At 32.9% G+C, this 15,704-nt stretch overlaps 3 protein-coding genes across 3 annotated transcripts; 2 read left to right on the top strand and 1 right to left on the bottom strand.

Moving 5' to 3' along the window:
• Positions 1-10,310: 10,310 nt before the first annotated feature.
• On the top strand, positions 10,311-11,581 carry LOTGIDRAFT_155037 (hypothetical protein; the record flags this gene model as incomplete). The annotated part of the gene is made up of 2 exons (XM_009065546.1): positions 10,311-11,145; positions 11,271-11,581. 2 exons carry the CDS (start codon positions 10,311-10,313, stop codon positions 11,579-11,581), a joined length of 1,146 nt encoding a protein of 381 aa, XP_009063794.1.
• Positions 11,582-11,839: 258 nt separating this feature from the next.
• On the top strand, positions 11,840-12,457 carry LOTGIDRAFT_76257 (hypothetical protein; the record flags this gene model as incomplete). Its single annotated transcript, XM_009065351.1, has 1 exon — positions 11,840-12,457. A coding segment is annotated over one exon (618 nt), but the record flags the coding sequence as incomplete, so codon positions are not given.
• Positions 12,458-14,186: 1,729 nt separating this feature from the next.
• Positions 14,187-15,032, bottom strand: LOTGIDRAFT_155035 (hypothetical protein; the record flags this gene model as incomplete). Its single annotated transcript, XM_009065545.1, has 1 exon — positions 14,187-15,032. The coding sequence occupies one exon, from the start codon at positions 15,030-15,032 to the stop codon at positions 14,187-14,189; it is 846 nt and encodes a 281-aa protein (XP_009063793.1).
• Positions 15,033-15,704: the final 672 nt, after the last annotated feature.

Genomic DNA, 15,704 nt, shown 5'->3' with positions numbered 1-15,704 from the left:
CCTCCATCATTTGGCAATCCTTACCATTCAACAGCAAGGTCAACCAGCATTTATCTTCAAACGCAAAGTGTCTGAGTTGGATAGTTTTATCCGTCCAGCAATGAAAACATCAGCTGATAACACTACTGGTTTAACGGCAGTTCGTAAAGCTTTTAATAGAAACCCAGATCCAAAAAGACCTGACAGCTTTTAGAGATTTGTCTTAGTCGAAACGATTTCACATTTAATGGTAAAACATATTTACAAACTTCAGGGACAGCAATGGGCAAACGATTCGCCCCTTCGTACGCAAACCTTTTCATGGCAGAGTGGGAACGTGAGGTGCCCCTCTGTCCATTTGACCCACTTTTTTACGGACGCTTTTTGGATGACATTTTTATTGTTTGGACTTATTCTATCGAACAGTTTTGGGAATTCTTTGAAATTCTCAACAACCACCAACCTTCTATCAAACTAACCGCAAACGTGAGTGACAAAAGCATAGACTTTCTCCATACCACTGTCTTTAAGGGAGATTTCATAGCAGAAAGAAATAAACTGGATATTAAAGTGTATTTCAAAGAAACTGATACTCATCAACTCTTGCACAAGAGCTCTTTTCACCCAAAACATACCTTTTCTGGTATATTAAGTCACAAGTTTTACGATTTCATCGAATTTGTACAAGATCTTCTGATTTCAACCAAACCTGTACGATTGTTTTCTCAAAACTGAAAGAGTGTGGATACTCTAAACGATTTATACGAAACATAAAAAATTCCACCTTAGCACAGATAGCAGCTAAAAACAGACTTTATGCTGAAGTACCTCCAGGTTTAAGAAGTGCTCCATGTTTGTCCAGTAGATGAAAAACATGTCTCTTTATATCAGAAACTCATTATTTTGTAAGCAACTCTACGAATAAACATTCGAATGTAATATGCAAGAAATGCCCCAAACAATATGAAGAAGAAATTAAGAATAATTTACGAACTCGTTTTAATGCTCATAGGTCGGACATCAAATTACAGAAAGACAAGCCTGTTTCTAATCATTTCAACTTCGACGATCATTCAATAGACGATCTCACCCTAATCCCAATTGAGCGCATAGAAATTGACTTGCCCGAAGATGAAACTACCAAATTCCGTCCATCTAGGGAAGCCCATTGGATTGAGACATTGAATACAGCAAGACCTATAGAACTAAATATTCACAATAATGTAGGCAAAGCACCCTTTGTTGTCCCGTTTAATACAACCAGCAATCGAGCAAGCAAGATAGTTCATGCCCACTGTAAGAGCCTTTAAGAGAAATTCCCCCATGTCTATAAGCAGAAAATGATAGTTGCATATTCAAAAATAAGAACTTAAATGATAACATTGTTCATAGTAAACTAAGACAATCAGTACATAACAGATACTATACTTATTTTTTGGGGGAATCAAACCCTCCCTTCCCCAAAACCTAAATGTAGTCACAATAGTAACGTATGTATTTATAACTGTTGCCAGCCCTCAACCTAACCCTAAAAACAGTCACAATAGTAACTTATGTATTTAGAACTGTTGCCAGCCCTTAACCTAACCCTTAAGGTGGTCACAATAGTACCTTATGTATTAAGAACTGTTGCCAGCCCTCAACCTAACCCTAAAGGTGCTACAATTGTTTGAACAAAGCAAGTAATTTGAAACGAAATGATTGGTTTGATTCAAAATGTAAATTAGCAAGGCAATCATTTAACAACAGTAGAAACATTTTCATTAAGAAACGTTCACATGAAAATAGGAAAGTTTTCTGTCAAAATAAACGAGATTTTAATCGTATCAAACGTAGGACTAAGTATAAAATTGGTAAGGAATACGGACAGCGAATCAGTGCACTCCATAAAACAAACCCAAAACAATTCTGGAAAGTTTTAAAGGATAAAAATTTAAGCCCCCCAAGTCTTAACTGTCTGTAGACCACTTCTACTACCATTTTAGTAACCTGGACAGTAATAGGGATGTTATTAAAGGGAATGTTCCACCTGTTTCAAATATTGAGATATCAATAGATACGCTTGATAACAAAATTACTACTTCTGAAGTTTTCAGGGCAATCCGTAAGCTCAAATGTGGTAAAAGTTTTGGTCCTGACAATATTTGTAGTGAGTTGTTTATGGAATGTTCTAATATGCTTGGACCATTTCTATGTAAACTATTTCATATTATCTTTGCCTCAGGGTGTTACCCAAAGGTTTGGCAAGATAGTATTTTAGAACCGGTTCCAAAAATAAGGCAACCCTAATAATGTTGATAACTATCGAGGTATATCTGTTATGAAAATTTTTGCTAAGCTATTTTCATGGATTTTGAACCGTCGTCTGACTGGTGTGAAAGTAATGGAAAACTCGATAACTGTCAATTTGGTTTTAGAGCGAGTAGAAGCACTGTAGATGCTATATTTTTATTAAATGGTATTATAAGCCACTCTCTCAATAATAAAAAACAGCTATTTTGTGCCTTCATCGGTTTAAGGAAGGCATTCGATTTTGTTGACAGAAATTTACTCTTATTTAAGTTAAACTCGTTAGGTGTAAGCAGCAAATTTGTCTCAATTATTAAGTCTATGTATACTCAGGTTAATTCTATTGTTAAGTATAAAGGATGTCTTTCAAATCAATTTGGTAATTTATATGGTGTTAAGCAGGGTGAACCTTGTCGCCTCTACTTTTCCTAATATTCATCAATGATCTTCATGATTTCATTTGCAGCACTAATTCCGGCTTCGTTAAGATTAGTAATATCTTAGTATATCTGTTGCTTTTTGCAGATGATACTGTACTTTTTGCAAACACAGCAACTGCCCTTCAAGTATTGCTAGATAAATTTAGTCTGTATTGTGCCACCTGGAATCTTGAAATCAATGTGAACAAATCCAAAGTAATCATATTTCATAGGGGACATTTAATTAACAATTATACATTCAATATCAATTCCGTTAGTCTTGAAATAGTTTCTGAATATATTTATCTAGGTTTATTGTTTGTCCAAAATGGAAAGTATGTTTGTGCTGTTAAACGAATGCTTCTCAGAGTAGAAAAGCCCTTGGTTCCTTTCTATCTTTGCTGAAATTCATCCACTTAAGTATTTCTAGCAAATGTCTTCTGTTTCAATAATTGGTTGTTTCTGTGTTGTCATATGCCAGCAAAGTGTGGGTTCTTTGGATGGTAAACCGTTGGAACATATACAAAATGATTTTATACATTATATTTTACATTTAAGTAAATCCACTCCGTTAGTTGCTGCTTTAGGTGAACTCGGAATTTTTCCTTTATATATACAGCGTAAGATTCATATTGTTGAATTATGGAATAAGGTTGTTTGTTCTGATAATCTTCTTATTTCTGGTATATACAAGATTTTGTGCAAGGATGACGCTAATGGCAAACACAACTGGGTCACCGATCTAAGATTACTTCTCAATGAAACTGGATTTTCATTTTTATTAGATGATCCACACTCCTTTAACGTATGTGAATTTAGAAAACGCGTAGAGGACCAATACACTAAGTTATGGTTTTATAAAAATTTTAAGACCAATTTCGAACTTGAATCTTACTTGAATTCAAAATCAGACGATAAATTTAAATTTTTGATTTGTAATTTTCACGTTGGAAACCTAAAACTACAAATTGAAATAGGTAGATATAATAAAACACTGGGAGATAAAAGATTATGTTTATGCTGTAATTCTATTTAAATAGAATATGTATCCGGTCCTCAATATATTGCATTACGTCGCAAGTACTTTCACTGTCGATTTTGGTCATTGCACAAAATGAATGAATTAATAAATCTACGATCCCACTCTGAAGTTCTAAGCTTAGGTAGATTCATTTTTGATGCATTCAAGCTTAGAGGTTCAGCATTGGAATGATCAGTTATCTTTTAATTTATATTTCTTTTGTTTCTTTCTGTTTTATCATTATAATTTCTTCGAATTATTAGACTTTGATTGTAAATAGGTTGCTTTTTTGTTCTTGTATGACATATTTTCAGCTATATCAAGAATTTGCAATGTAGCTTATATATTTAGAACTGTTGCCAGCCCGCAACCTAACTCTAACGGTAATCACAATAGTAACTTGTGTATTTAGAACTGTTGCCAGCCTTCAACCTAAACCAAAAAGTAGTCACAATAGTAACTTATGTATTTAGAACTGTTGCCAGCCCTCAACCTAACCCTAAAGGTAGTCACAACAGTAGCTGATACATTTAGAACTGTTGCCAGCACTCAACCTAATCCTAACGATAGTCACAATAGTAACTTATGTATTTAGAACTGTTGACTGTCCTCAACCTAATCCGTCACAATAGCGTTTGGAAAAAGCATTTCTATGTACATTTTGTGATATTTTATTGCAATATATTTTGGACACTTATTAATAGACTAAATTATTATATGTAAAACCAAAAACTAACCTAATCAAATTTTTGGAAAAATAATTTTCATGCGACCAAGTTCAAAATAAGTTTTTATGGGGTTTGGTAAATTAACGCCTATTTTATCTTTTGAGGCGATTTAGCATGTCTCATGTTTTTCAAAGCAAGTAAGAATGCAGAAAATATCCGACAATAGAGCTGAGAATAGCAGACTAGGTATTCAGAATAATTTCAATATTTTTCTAAAATAGCACTATTTTAGCTAGAAATAGCTGAAAATAGAGCTGAAAATCGAAAAGTTTGGACCCACAATAATTATCTACTAGAAATAGCTGAAAATAGACCTGAAATTAGACTTACAATAATTATCAAAATTTTGTAAAATAGCCTCTAATAGCTAGTTATTCTTAAATATAATCAAAACTAAATAAGACTTTTAAAAAAAAGCACCATTGTAACTAGAAATAGCTGAAAATAGAGCTGAGAATAGCAGACAAGGTACTCAGAATAATTTCAAATATTTTCTAAATTAGCACAATTTTAGCTAGAAATAGCTGAGAAAAGCAGACTAGGTACTCAGAATAATTTTAATTATTTTCTAAATTAGCGCAATTTTAGCTAGAAATAGCTAAAAATAGAGCCGAGAATAGCAGACTAGAAGATACTTATAATAATTTCAATCCTTTCCTAAATTAGCGCAATTTTAGCTAGAAATAACTGAAAATAGAGCTGCAAATAGAAAAGTTTGGATAATTTTGCACTTTTTCTTTGGGGCTATTCTTGAGCTATTTTCTATTTTAAGTGCTTAACTCGGATCCTGCACCTTCGTGACCAAATATCATATAAATCTGATAAAAAATGCAAAATCTATTGCATTCACAAACATATTTTGTTGATCCAACTAATGTTAATACTCCATAGCACAAGACATGGGTAAACATTCAAAAGATAGCTTGCCAGGCAAGATAACATACGCCCACTACCAGCTGTCAGAATGAAAACAAAATCTTTAGTGGCTTAATAATAAATTTTTAAATAATCTTAAAATCATCCATAAGTCAAGGTAAAAACCTGAAACAGTTCATCAAGTTATCATGAAATTCAAACATGAACAATGTCTCATTGCTGTACACACAAGGGCAATAACTCGGAAACTGTTGATTCGATTATTACCAATTTCTAACTTGACCAAGATTTCATCTTGTACATCTAGTTTCATCAAGATTGGATAAAAACTGTAGTCTGTAACGTGCCTGCAAGCCGAATTTGACAAGTTTTTACTAGGGCAATAACTACGAAACCCTTCATCGGATTGTTACCAATTACGAACTCGAACTCGAGAGAGATCTCATCAATATATACATGCATACCAAGTTCCATCTAGGTTGGATAAAAACTGTAGTTTCTATCCTGCCTAAAATCGAAATTTGATTAACTCTGAAACAAATCATCTGATTGTTACCAATTACTCACTTGACTGAGAACTCATCAATATATACATGCATACCAAGTTTCATCAAGATCGGATAAAAACTGTATTCTCTATCTTGCCTACAAGGGCAAATTTGACACGTTTTTACTAAGTCAAGCACAATTACTCTGAAACCGTTCATCCGATTATTACCAATTTCGAACTTGAATGAGATCTCATCAATATATACATGCATACCATGTTCCATCAAGATTGGATGAAAACTGTAGTCTCTATCGTGCCTACAAGGCAAATTTGACGCGTTTGAAACTGTTCATCTGATTATTACCAATTTTGAACTTGACCCAGATATCATCAATATATACATACATACCAAGTTCCATCAAGATTGGATGAAAACTGTAGTCTCTATCGTGCCTACAAGGCAAATTAGTCGCATTTTTACTAAGTCAAGGGCAATAACTTTGAAACCGTTCATCCGATTATTACCAATTTTGTTTCATCAAAATCGGATAAAAATTGTAACCTCTATCGCGCCTACAAGAAATGTGAACGAACGGACGGACGGACCGACGGACAGGGGCGACGGCAATATACATCCACATTTCCACGTGGGCGTATGAAAAATAATCCGCTAAAGAAAAAAGTACGTAGTCCTACCGCCTTTACCAAGGAAAGTGACATCATTGAACTTCAACTAAACTACTGGGAACGAAAAAATAACCGTTAATCCCTTGATCCGGTTTTATGAGATTAAGCAATGAATTTAATCATAATGTGTAAGCTATCTTTCATTCAATCATACCTGTATACCATTTATCTATCAGTTATACTTAGATGTTATCTTGCTTTCAGTAATACCTGAATTCTATCATTGCTATGGTGAATGTTGTCTACATATGTACTCACAATTGCTAAAAGCCATTCAATGCCAACTCACAATCATTTCAATAGTTTGTTACTGCAATGAATGCGAGAGTTTCTATCCAATTAAACTCATTGCTTAAGACTATGTAAACTGATCAAACAAGATTGAAATTGGACGATGCGTTGACGAACAGTTTTACTTCAGGGGTGGGGTATTGTACGCTATTGGAAGGGAAGTCTGAAGGTTATCTGCAGACAAACGCAAGATAAGGATGAACACCATTTCCAGCAATCTGAGACAAATGATTGTTGATGAAATATCATGATTTTTTTTTTGTGTGAAGATCCTTTCATTTTTACCTGCCAATCGACTTAAATATGGTCATGCCTTGAGATTTCTAAATATTTATATGAATTCAGACAAAGTTCTTGAAGGAAAACTTTATGTCTTTTTGGCAAGTTTTGTCCTAAGTTCTCTCCCCCTCAATGTTCAGCACTGTCAAGGATTCAGTAGAAAAAAAATATTTATACATGATATTCATCAGGAAATGACTTCTAAATTTTAAAAACTTCCCAACTTGCATGCAGGGAATGGTATGATTCAAGTCTTTTTGGCTAGTTTTGTCTTAAGTCCTCTCCCCTTCAATGTGCAGCACTGTCAAGGATTCAGTAGAAAAAAATATTTATACATGATATTCATCAGAAAATGACTTCTAAATCTTAAAAACTCCCCAACTTGCAAGCAGGGAATGGTATGATTCAAGTAGGGCGATATTAACTTTGCAAGTAAAAATTGCGATTCGTCACAAAAATGAAATGTTTTCCAGCTTTCTTATTCTAAAAATTTCCCTCCGAAACAAACATTCCCCATTTGACATTTCGACATGCAAAGTTTGATGTTAAGAGTTTCTAAAACCAATTAAACCAAGGTAATAAACAATTGACAGGGGTTTGAAAAATTTGATGGTTTTAACACTTTATTTTAGGCATACAAAGATCTGTATAACACAGGTCTTCTAATCTTTATTTAGGATAAGGTACATCCTTGGATAAGTCAAAATAAGATAAATTCCAGAATGTTTTTGACCTATTGTGGACAATCTGAGAGACAGACAGACATAGATATGTCATATCAGTAAATAAAAATATATCACATCAATATCTACCTGCAACCGGAAAGAAGGACTTGACGATACATTTCAACACTAGAGCGTCCTCCAAACTGTCTTCCAGTTAGATAAGTATTATGAGATGAATTGATGAAATAATGAGCTAATGGTTGATCCATATCAACATAGATATCCAATCTGTCTAGAAAAACTGGGGCATTCTCATCAGACATCAAATATCGGCAAAATCCATCTAAACTTAAATAACCTGTAAATAAATCCAAATTATGATAAGATAGCTTGCCAGGCAAGGTAATATACATATACACCCACAGGCAGCTTTGATTTTGAATAAAATTTCTTTGGAGGTACAGTTCCAATCACCAGTATGAAATATTCAACCTTCAAAGTAATACACCTTTTTTTTTTTAACTTTTTGGGGTGATGCTGAACAATATAAACCAAGTTTTGTCAAAATCTAAAAATCTAAAGTGCTTTCAAGATAGAGGTCATTAACTCATATAAAATACTTTTTTGATACTGTTTTCAAGAAAAAGGTCAATAATTCATATAAAACTCATGTAAAATACTTTTGTATTTTTTGTTTTCAATAAAGTTCATTCATGGGGTGATAATATACAATTTTTTAATTAACCCTTTTAAAAAAAATTCAGTTTGGTCAAGAAGATACATAATTATAAATAGCACTCTTAACCCTCTTGGTACCGGGATATTTTTTTAAATATGTCATTTCCAGCCGGGTTAATTATTACAGTCAAGTAACTTAATTTCGTGGAAACCTATTTTTCATGGATTTCCGGAAATGTTTAATAATTTACATGAGCGACCTTGCGCAACCTCCGCATTAGCTTGTTTTGAAAAAAATGGGTTGTCTGCACAATATCAGCTAGTAGAATGAACCCAGTAGTTTCAAGCAAGGTAAAATGTATTAATGTATACTTGACAAATACAAAATGGCGAATTTCAGTTATTACCAAAGGTCACCATTTGTTATCGGCCGAATTTCCTTATAATCCCAAGCGGTAATCGGAATTCCAAGTGTCGTCTGCTAGAATGTAGTCCAACAATGAAGTAACGTGATCAACTAGCGGATTCCGTGTCAGCAGAAAATTTCTATAGAACACAAAGTGGACCATATTCTTATGTTGTTTCAGTGACTTTTAGCAATAAATCACGCTATGTATCTTATTTTGTCAGTCACAATTTTTTTTTTAAATCCTGGTTCTTTGAAGGAGTTGTCACTAGTTATAATGAATTGATATTAAAGATAAATACTAAGAGAAGTTAATTATACCACCTGGTATCCATACAACGTGTTTTCCTAGACTTATTTATAGATCAAACATTGTACCAAAAATAGGTGAAGCATTCTGCCGCCGTTGCCGAGTTGGTTGCACATGAAATATGGGTCAAAGTGAAGGATTCATAAAGAAAATCGAAATAAACCAATTTTAATAATTTTCTAGAATATCTCAGGAAACATCTGAGACATAAAAAAAAAAATCTGATTTTTTAACTTTGACAAAATTCGGTGTTGAATCCTTATATCCAAGAAAATAGGTTACACCACTGTACTAATTATTAACACTTTGGAGTACAATTTTGATGAATTGTAAGTAGTATATGAGCTTATAGATTGGTCGCATAGGGGATTCCCCCATTCCATTTCATTTCATGGGGAAAATGCGACCAATATATAAGCTCCCAAAAAGAGTATATGAGCTTACAGATTGGTCGCATAGGGGATTCCCCATTCCATTTCATTTCATGGGGAAAATGCGACCAATATATAAGCTCCCAAAAAGAGTATATGAGCTTATAGATTGGTCGCATAGGGGATTCCCCATCCCATTCCATTTCATTTCATGGGGGAAATGCAACCTATCTATAAGCTCCCAAAAAAGACCTAAATTCCCTACATTTCATAAATTCTTACAGCAAAACATCCTACATTTCATAAAACATCCTACATTTCATAAATTCTTACATTAAAAAAGACCTATACACTAAAAACACCTTCAATCAATTTCCTACATTCCATCAAAAAAGCATATTAAAATAATGTAGAAGGGAGATAACTCTTTTTGAAATTTTCTACTCAAATTTTAAACCTTAAAAATGGCAAATAAAATACTAGATCCAATCTTTAAATTATACGATCCGATTCGTTATTCATTTAACAAGAAAAAAGAGGATTATATTATCATCTCACCCACTGTTGGTTCTAAATCCCAATTGAATGATGGTGGTAGAATTACCTTCGAAATAAATTCATTATCGAATTGGTTGCTTCTTTCCGATGCTTATTTCAGATGCCATGTCAAAATTAAAGATGGAACTCCCAATGAAAATCGTGTTCCACATACAAATACAACGTTAGAAAACAATTTCTTTCCATCTTTATTTAGCGAGATGGTTTTGGAAGCTGGTTCAAATCCGATAGAAACAATATAACACCCTGGGGAATTCGACAAAATGTTAAAAACAGTTTTATATCCCAAAGATTTCGATTCAGTCTCAGGTTGGATACCCGATGTTGGCGATGGAAGTATTTTAAAGGAACCGGTAAGAAATCTTGCAAATGATGCCAATTTAGCTAGAGTGAGAGTTGTTGCTCGAAACACAATAGAAAGAGTAGGACGAGCAGCTAATCATGGATTCGAAAAACGAGTACTTCAGTATAATAATGTTGTTGAGAATAACAGGTGGGGTAATTACGTAAATTGGAACTTATATCCTTTATTCGGTCTGTTGGAACACAGAAAAGTTTCCATAGGCTTACCATATAAAATTCATCTACAAAGAGAAATCAACGACGATAAGATATTCTTTGGAGAGAATAGTTCAGATGAAAAATTAGAAATAACGAATCTCCAACTTTTCAAACCCGTAATTACACCATCAATTGAAGTGGAAATGAGAATATTCAACTCGTTAACTAAAGATATTGAAATAGCTTTTCTTCATCGTTTAACATTAGGTAGCATGACTTTAACGGGAGAATCCTTTAGAGTGGCAATGAACCAAACTCAAGATCCTTTAATCCATAGAGTTCAAGTAAGATTAAATAACGATAATTATCCTAACCAACCTTTAACAATTAATCCAACCACAAAGGATTATAATGAATTGTATAGAAACGATAAAAATATGTGTGAATTATTTGGAAATCTACCTCAGTTCGAATATGTAGATTTTGCACTTAATCATCCAATCTTCTGTTTTGATCTATCAGCTCACCAAGAAGATCTTTTCAAAACAGGAGTGAACATAAATATTCATATTGAAAAAACACAAGGAGATGTAACAGGTTATTGTTTATTATTGGAAGAAGCAAAACATTTAATTAAAATAGCAGATAGAAGAATGATAAGAATTGAGTAAAAAATACACCCTTAAAAATGAAAGTAGAAACTTTAGTTATGTAAATAATAGAAGCTGTTGAAACAGATTCCCCTACTGTAATAACTGTCAACGGTAAAAAAATCAGTATAACTAAAAAACTTATTGATAAATACAAATATTGTAAAGTCAGAGACGATATGGATTTAGAAAGAATTGACGCAAACGCAAAAGAAGGTGGATTTTTACCTCTCCTTCCTTTAATATTTGCTGGTATTACCGCGGCGGGTGCAGCTACTGGAGGAATATTTGCCGCAGTCAAAGCTGACAACGCAAAGAAAGCTGAAGCCGCTGCAAACACCGAAGCACGTAGACACAATTTAGCAATGGAAAAGGAGGCATGAGGTTCAGGAGTGGGAGAAATGATAGGCACAATAAAAGAATTTGGAAAAAGATTTGGGGAAGAAACCAAGAAAACTGTTAAACAAGGATTAAATAAATTAGTAGATAGTATTGACACGGGTGAAGTCAAAGTCAAACACAAGGGTAATGGAATATTTTTAAAAAATATACACATTGGAGAAGGAATATTTCTTTCAAAGTATAAAGGAGAAGGAGTGATTTTTGGAACAATATAATAATAAAAAACGGATAAAAAATTTAATCATTCAGAAATATTTCCTAATAACCCAATGCTCATGTGTATCTGCGGTAGTTCCGGTTCTGGGAAAACTCATCTCACTTTTAACATGTTGACAACACCAAACCTTTTAGATTTCGATTCTCTGTATATCTACAAAACAACACCAGAGCAATCGTATTATCAATTTCTCAAAGCTTTAGAATATCTACCAAAGAAAGATGTTCAAGACCTATTTCAATATTACGAAGAAGAAGTGGAAATAAAAGATATCATAGATAACTACATCGAAGCAAAGAATCCAACGGATATAAAAGTTTTTCTTACGAAAAATGTTAATGATCTAGACTTGTCTAATATTGATAGCAAACGAAAGAACTTAATATTGTTTGACGACTGCGTAGCGCAAAGAAATCAAGCTGTTCAACAAGAATTCTTCACGAAGGGAAGACATCACAACTGTCACTGCATATACCAATCCCAATCTTTTTACGGGATGGATTCTATGTTCATTAGAAAAAATGCAAATTGTTTTTTATTATTTGAATTAAACGATAAAGATTTATCTCAAATCATTCAGTCGATAAATCACGGAATGGACAGAGATGCATTTAAAAAGGTTTGTAAAGGTCAATGGAGAAACCCAGATGAACATGGATATGTATTTGTAAATACTAGAAAACCTGCGGGTGAAAGAGTTATGATCGGCATATGTTTATTTTATTTTTTTATAATGGATAATTGGAATAATATTTTAAAAAGAAATAGAGAATATATCAAAGCTAAGAATAAAATAAAAACCCAAGTTGAAAATAACAGATTACAACAACTCGGATTAACGGAAAATCTACAAACTCTATTTCAACCCATATTAAAATCTCAAGAGGATATTAAAAAGAGACTTATCCCTCCTATAGAAACTACACCTCCTATAGAACCTCCCAAAGCGATTGAATATCATGGTATTATAATTAGGACAGTAGATGATGTAAAACATTATTTTTCAAACCCTGACCCAGATTTACCAAAGAGCATTTCACCAATCATTGATGAAGCAGGGTTACGGTTTAATGGATTTAGAGTAAGATTTAGGGCAAATACCCCCGAATTTATAATCGATACAAAAGATTATATATACACATTAACGAAAGGATTAATAGATTTAATGAATGGGGAGGATGCTGGCAATGCCGATTACAAGGATTTAGTAGCATACTCCAAATTTCTAGATACAATAAGAAAGTCAGGACCCGAAACAAGAAGATCAAAAGAAGTTAAACTATATAAAAGAGTAATTGAACGTGATGAAGAGGAGTTAGGTGATTATGCTGAAGAGCATCCTCCTATCACACAAGAAATAGACGAATTCGAAGATATGGTATCTGGAGAAGGTATAACGTTTTTATCCGACAACAACAAGGAAATACTTGGCAATGAAGGAAGGACATCGAACGCACAGACAATATAATGAAGTAAATTGTATATTAAAAAGACTCCTAGAGAAAGGTATCATAGATAAAAATAGTCATTAAAAAATGTCAAATAAAGAACAACTATTCGTCATCACCTCGAATAAATCAGACATTAAATTGTCTCTAGACTATGAGTACGAACTCGATCGCAATCAAGAATATGAATTGGGATTAAAGTATTTCTCTGTTTACAATTCCATTAGAAATATCAACGAAAAAAATAACCAAATAAAAATATCAACAGATAACGGAGTTACGTTCAAAACCATACGTTTACTACCAGGAAGCTATGAATACATAGCCATTAACGAATACTTATTTGAATATGCAGGAAGCGTGAGTGGTAAAAACAATATTGAATTCGAAGGTAATTTGAATCTTAACAAAATAAAATTGATATTAAGAAATAATTTTCAAGTTGATTTCAACGTAGAAAATTCATTGAATACGTTACTAGGATTTGATAAACGACTATACACCCAATCCACTTTAGCACCACACAAATCTAATATCGAGAATGATATCGATGTGATAAATACACATTGCAATTTGATAAACGTCAGATTATTTACAGTCTTCCAACATTCACTGTACCGATTGGATATAGAATTATAGAGAAACCATTTCAAACGACGTATTTATCACTTAATTCCTTTATGATTAAAGATATAAATCTGGAAATTAAAGATGGTAAAAATAGGTTTATAGATTTTGGTAACCAGGAAATTGTTATTCAACTTCATTTAAGACAAAAAAATTAACACTCTTCATTCTCTTCTTGAATAGTCAGATAATCGTAATCATCAAATTCGTAGTTTTCATCTATGTTTCATTCTTTTCCGTCGTTGTAAGAATACATAATTCCTTCACTGTTTGGTGCTTTTCTCTTAACGAGATTCAGATAACTTTTTTACTGTGAGATAATATAAATGCACCTAAATGAGCGGGTGTTAATCTAGTAAAATCCTTTGGAGGAACAAACTCTTTTTCTTCGTCATTAATCTGAACGATATATTGGGTCTCATTTACTTTTTCATAGCTTTTGACGTGTGAATCATAGTTGGCTTTAAAAGTCGCTTCACTCCATAGATGTCTCGATGTATTTATATCCTTCTGAATAGATTTACTGTATAAGGAATTACCTAATAAATTCATGCAATTATCTCCTTCTTTTTTGTATTTATTCCTTAATTCCTTCAAAATTAAAATATAATCTCTGTATGGTGGAGTTTTAAAATTGTCTTCATATACTATTCCATCTAATATTTTAATAATTTTACTACCGGATTTCACTATTTCTTGAATATCAACCGATGTTAAAACATCTGAACAGAAACCATTTCTAAACCTGATTTTAGTGCCAGTTTCCTTCTTACCTATTATATTCGTAAAAGTTATTTTATCTTTAGCTGGTATGGGTTGAAAGAACATGTTGGTAGGATATTTAAACCAGACTTTTAAAATAGCAGTTCTAGGTCTGAATTTCTGCTCATTAAAGAGCTTGACAAATTTTTCATTTTCCTCTAGTCGAAAAGGTCTGGCACTTTCTGCTTTAGGATATTCACCTTCTGCGTACAACCCATTAGCATCAAATGCCATCAGTTTAGAATAGTCCAGTTCTTTGAGTTTAGCGTGAACTTCCGTTTTATCTTTTGGGTTAACACTGCATTCTTTGAATAAATCTATTATTCCTTCAGTGTCACTTTCATTGTATTCTTTTAATAAAGCGCAGATCTCATTCATTTTATCCGTTTCAAATGATTTTCGATTTGCCGAAACTCTTCCTCCTTTAGTACTTTGTCTGATAAAATATCTTATAAAAGGGTGAGTATGTGAGTAAACTTTTTCTACGTTTTATTTTTCCATATGTTTCGGAACCATTCTAGTACTTTCATACCATTCTTCTTCAACCATTTCTTTATCGTAATGATATAAATAATACCAACCCTTTAAAGATAAAGAAGGAGCCGTTAGATTATTGGAAACGTTTTGGAAGACAGTTTTTTTCATTGCTTGATTGTATTTTATCAAACATGCTCCGAGACATAACGTATCTCTTTTAGCGTAAGGTTCCCATTTGTGTCTTAAAGATTCCCAATTATCTTTAATGTATTTTGCATTAATAACATCCTCGATCTTTCTCAAATTCATTGGTAGATTAGATGAATTTCCCCATGCTGCCAAACTAGATGATTCGTGTTGATAGGAACATATGAAATTAATATTTTGCAAATAATTAGAGTTACCCTTTATTTCTTTCTGTCTTTTCCATTTTTTCTGTAAATCTTCATCAGTGAATGAATTAGTTAAAGGTAGAGACAGAATTCCTCTGGGCATTTTTAAAGGGCATTGTGTAATTTTTTTTACGTTTTTGATCATGATCCAGTTATCAAAACCGCTAGCGTTATGAGCAAT

This window comes from Lottia gigantea, assembly GCF_000327385.1.
Source record: "Lottia gigantea unplaced genomic scaffold LOTGIsca_7, whole genome shotgun sequence".
Taxonomy (NCBI): Eukaryota; Metazoa; Mollusca; class Gastropoda; family Lottiidae; genus Lottia; species Lottia gigantea.
This window is presented reverse-complemented; position numbering and strand designations above follow the sequence as displayed.